Raw genomic sequence first — 4,551 nt, 5'->3', positions numbered from 1 at the left:
CATCCATATTGTAATTACGTAACCTTGTCCACTTGGTAATGAAAAACTGTCATCAGGTTAAAAAAACATGTTGGCCCAAATGTTGTGTCCTTTTACTTCGTGCCATGGATCGGATCGATGCTAGTGATCAACCACAAAGCGCACAACAACTTGTTCTCCCTCATGTTGAAGTTTTCTCCTATATCTTTCTTCTTTGGATTGGCCGCAAATTCATCCGATTCAAGGTCATCGTCGCAATCCTCCTACTGCTCCTGCTGGCCGATGTACGAATCCGGCTACTGGGTGTCCGTGTCTGGCTGCGTGCTAGACTGTGTACTTACCCGACTGCGTGCCCGACTGAGTGTACGTGCCCGGCTGAGTGGACTCTGAGTCATCCACCTACCCGCCCTCGTAGCAGCCTCCGCCTCCGTTATGGATCATCTCAAACATCTCTCTGTTTGCGTCGTCATACGCCGGCTTGCCCGGTTGAGACATACTGGCAAACAGAGAGCGGGCGCTGAGCTGCTCCACGCTTGTCGTCCGCATTCAGGTAAGCTTCAGCAATGTAGATGCGGAGAAAAGGAGCCGCGTCGCATTGACATCGAGGCAATAAGGCATGTGCCCGGCGACAGATGTCGGGGGCTACCTGCCGAACTGTTGGGTGGCGTAGAAGTATGGAGGCATCTATTGATCCGTCTAGGACGACATCTTTACGGACGAAGACAGTGGCGGTGCCCCGCGTCCCAGGCCCCGCCCTGCACCACGCGCCCCCTTCATGTTCGCCGCCACGACGACCGCCCCCGCCGCCCTTCTTTTTGAGCGTAGCCACCTCCTTTGCCTCCTGTTTGAGGCGGCGTTCTTACCATGTCGCCGAGTTGATCTTTCACGGGGATGAAAGTGGGGCTGCATAGTTGAGGGTTGGTCGTGAGAGAAACCATAAGGGTGGTGAGGGAGAGAGGTGGAGGGTGTGGTGTGAAAGTTCGGGACTGCTTTAAAGTTTGTGTGACCTAGGAAACGCATACAGTGGAAGCAACCAAATGTCTGTTGGGCCTGGTGAGACTACCAAACGAGGTCCCTAAAAAAAAAAAGGGCTACCAAACGAGTTTCTGTACCCTGGAAATAGAAATATTGTTGTGTCACTCACCGAAGAAATATTGGTCTGTCGCTCACCAGTCAGGAAAAGAACAGAGGTCACAGCATCTTGGCCAGAGTTCGCAAGCCCGTCATCACTCATCAGCAACCACGCCATCGTCCTTGCCTGTTCCTTCTATCCATCCGTTCCGCTCTCCCTTCTCCATCCCATGTAACCAAATCAGCTCAGCTCAGCGACAACAGCGGCAGATGATGAGAGCTCCTCCTCGGCTACTGTCGCCTCCTTCCTCCGCCACGGCTCCTCGCCTCCTCCTCTACGCTTCCTCCGCGGCCTGCCGCCTCCCTCCCTCCGCGGCCGCCGTCGCCCGCTCCGTCTCCGTCTCCACCACCACCGTCGTCGACGCCCCGGCCCCCGCCGCCGAGCCGGGCTCCTCCGACTCGGCCTCCGCCACGCCGCGACGCCGCCTCATCCTCCTCCGCCACGGGGACAGCGCGGTTGGGGAACGCTTCACCAGAGGTATATATATACATATCGTACGTGGCAGGCAGAATCGTTCAAAGAGTGTAGGTGCAGCTTCTTTGACGACTTTTCCGTTCAAAGAGTTGCCTGGGCGCTTGAGCTCCCAATACTTTGGGGGTACTATCAATTAACTCTCACATTGGGTAACATCATTGGTGCTTTGGGAGTTTGGGTGTCGTAGAGGTTATGGAATGGAATTGTAACACTGGGACTATTACGATACACTAAACTTGTAGTCTGTTATACTTGAGTTAAAATGTCAGGTTAAAATTCATGATATTATGAATAAGGGGTTTCGTAAATTAGTTGGACGTCGAGCACCAAATGAGAAATCAGGGATCAAGAACATTAAACGGGGTCAGCGTGTTTTTATGCGACAGACTTCGGTCAGCATTTTAGTCTGGTTCTATGTGCCATTATACAATTTTAATCTGTAATTTAATTTAGTTCTTCTCTTTACTTTTCACATGATACTGTTGTACTCTTGTTTAGCTGCAGTGCTACAAGAAACCTAGATGCATTCCTTCTTTGTGGTCGCTGGCCTTTTGCTTCATTCTTGAAAACAACATCTCATATTGCCATCAATGACAGATCATGACAGGCCACTGAGCAAAGCTGGAAGAGCTGATGCAATAAGCGTTTCTGATAAATTCCATCAAATGGGATGGATACCTGAGCTTATCCTATGCAGGTACATCCTTATCTTGTGCAGAACAATGTGTACACAGAATAGGGTTTAACGACAGCAGTAGGCGTGTAATGTAGGAGCACTTCAAGGTCCAATTTGGTTGCCCTCGTATTTGTTACTAATTGTGTGGGTGGGTCAAGCAGTTTTAGAAAACTGAAACTGAGGAGGTCCCATTAGAATGCTGGACTTTCACATTAACCAGTTCTTTCCCATTGGGATAGGGAAATTTTTGGGTTCTAATTTCTAAATGGGGTCTGAAATCATGTATTCAAGCCACAAGTGTAAATGTTGTTTCTCCGTGATTCACTTAGATAAGCAGTGGATAATGACATATATTACATCAAAATGAACATATTACAAGGGGTTACTTTTCTATTCTTTAGTTTCATCTTTTTGTGCTATTTGACTTTGGAGAGACCGAGAGATACTTTCATTTGAAAATGCCAAATTGTAAGCTATGTCTTTGAAGGTGACGTAAAATCACCTACTTTGATTTACTCATATGTGCCTTAATGGAGCATGTCATGCCATTCATACCTTCCTAAACTGTTTGTGAACACAGTGATGCAACTCGTACAAAGGAAACTCTTCAGATCATGCAAGAGCATGTTCAAGGATTGTCTCAAGCACTTGTGCATTTCATCCCAAGTTTCTACTCGATTGCTGCAATGGATGGTCAAACTGCCGAGCACTTGCAAAAGGCAATTTGTGAATATTCAACTGATGAGATACTAACGGTGATGTGAGTCTGCTATTATTTATTCTTCATTATGCTATGTTCTCCGAAGTATGCTCAGACTACATAGTCACTTCCTTCTAAGCACCTGTGCATGATATCTCTGAGAGTTGCTAGGCCTGTTTTTGATGCTTTTGTAGAATAAAATTTCAGGTGCATGGGACATAATAAAGGATGGGAAGAAGCAGCCTCTATGTTTTCTGGTGATTCCGTGGTGCTCAAGACGTGTAATGCTGCATTGCTAGAAGCTGCTGGGAAATCATGGGTTGAGGTTAGTATTATTCTGATGCCTGTGCTTCTCTTTTTAACCCCTTGATAGTACTGCGATGTGCCTACCATCATCATGGTTGCCAACAATGCCAATCCAAAAACTGATTGTGCAAATGTATAAATTACTCCTAATCCTATATTTTTCCTATACAGTTGCTGATTTTTAGCTAATGTGGAATTTTAAATGATGCAAGCAGACTATTCACTGGTGATTTTCAGCTAGGCGGATCCTTTAATTCTGCAGTACTCCCTCTGTAAACTAATATAAGAGCATTTAGATCACCAAAGTAGTGATCTAAACGCTCTTATATTAGTTTACGGAGGGAGTACTTGTTTTTGTGAGTCATGTGAAAAGCACACATTAAAGGCAATTTAGAAAGCCAAGTATGACTAATGTTACTGTCTGTTTGAAGGATACCTGAATGAGACTACTCAGGAAAATATAAAAGCTTTTGGCAGTACAAAGAATTTCTGAAAATGCTTGTGTTTTTTCTTTGAAAAGTATATTAGTTCATGTTCATGTTCAATGGGAAATCAAATCACCATGTGGCTAATTGAAATGGTCAAGTATTATCACCATATCTGAAGTATTTTAGAAACAATGACCAGTTTCATGCTGTATTGGTCATGATGTGGGTTCATTATACTCTTCTCCATCAAACAAAATGATGTATAGCTTCATAGTGCACCATTTTTCATGAAATAAAAATGCAGATAAATTGGCAGAAATTTGACCGATTTTCTATCGTCATGATATGCAGGCTTTTTCGCAGGCTGGCCTTGGGGGGTGGAAGCTTCATGGCATTGTAAAGCCATAAAGTGATTAAACATTGTAGCTAAAGCTAGATGCAATTTTCGTAGTATTTTTGTTCTCATTTTGCCTCGTGTAGCTATGATTGAATGTTGTTGAAGTTATTGATGTGCATAGATAGATGAGATCAATGCATTTCACCAAACCTGACAAGACTAAAAAAAAAGACCACGTCGCTCTCGCCCAGGGCTTTTCTTTCTTTTTTTCCTGAGGAAACTTCCGTTCTATCCATGCCATGGTAGTACAAAGAACATAAAAAAACTAAAAAAATCAATGTCTGCAGACCACCTAGCGATGACTACAAGCACTTTAGAGAGCTGGAGGCGCGTCGCCGTCATCGTTCCTCCCTCGTTGAAGCCGGACCAAACTTGTTGTAATAAACAGTTGGGAAGTTGTCGTGCTAAGGACATCTCCAAACGCTGAGCCACAAATTTGCTCTGCCATCTGTCCGTGGA

The 4,551-nt window shown here is 45.1% G+C and overlaps 1 protein-coding gene across 1 annotated transcript; it reads left to right on the top strand.

Moving 5' to 3' along the window:
* Positions 1–1,165: 1,165 nt before the first annotated feature.
* Positions 1,166–4,262, top strand: LOC119301205 (uncharacterized protein At3g52155, chloroplastic-like). Its single transcript, XM_037578131.1, has 5 exons — positions 1,166–1,588; positions 2,183–2,282; positions 2,842–3,021; positions 3,169–3,286; positions 4,047–4,262. Exons 1-5 carry the CDS (start codon positions 1,321–1,323, stop codon positions 4,101–4,103), a joined length of 723 nt encoding a protein of 240 aa, XP_037434028.1. The 5' UTR covers positions 1,166–1,320; the 3' UTR covers positions 4,104–4,262.
* Positions 4,263–4,551: the final 289 nt, after the last annotated feature.

Source organism: Triticum dicoccoides, chromosome 5A (assembly GCF_002162155.2).
Source record: "Triticum dicoccoides isolate Atlit2015 ecotype Zavitan chromosome 5A, WEW_v2.0, whole genome shotgun sequence".
Classification (NCBI taxonomy): Eukaryota; Viridiplantae; Streptophyta; class Magnoliopsida; order Poales; family Poaceae; genus Triticum; species Triticum dicoccoides.
Note: the sequence above shows the minus strand (reverse complement) of the source record. Positions and strands in the feature narration are given on the sequence as shown.

What these genes read in the sequence shown, in the direction of transcription:
- LOC119301205 (XM_037578131.1), top strand. Translation starts at nt 1,321, where the DNA reads ATGATGAGAGCTCCTCCTCGGCTACTGTCGCCTCCTTCCTCCGCCACG. An exon ending in CCTGAGCTTATCCTATGCAG is followed by an intron (nt 2,283 to 2,841) that starts GTACATCCTTAT and finishes TTGTGAACACAG; the next exon opens with TGATGCAACTCGTACAAAGG. An exon ending in GATGAGATACTAACGGTGAT is followed by an intron (nt 3,022 to 3,168) that starts GTGAGTCTGCTA and finishes ATAAAATTTCAG; the next exon opens with GTGCATGGGACATAATAAAG.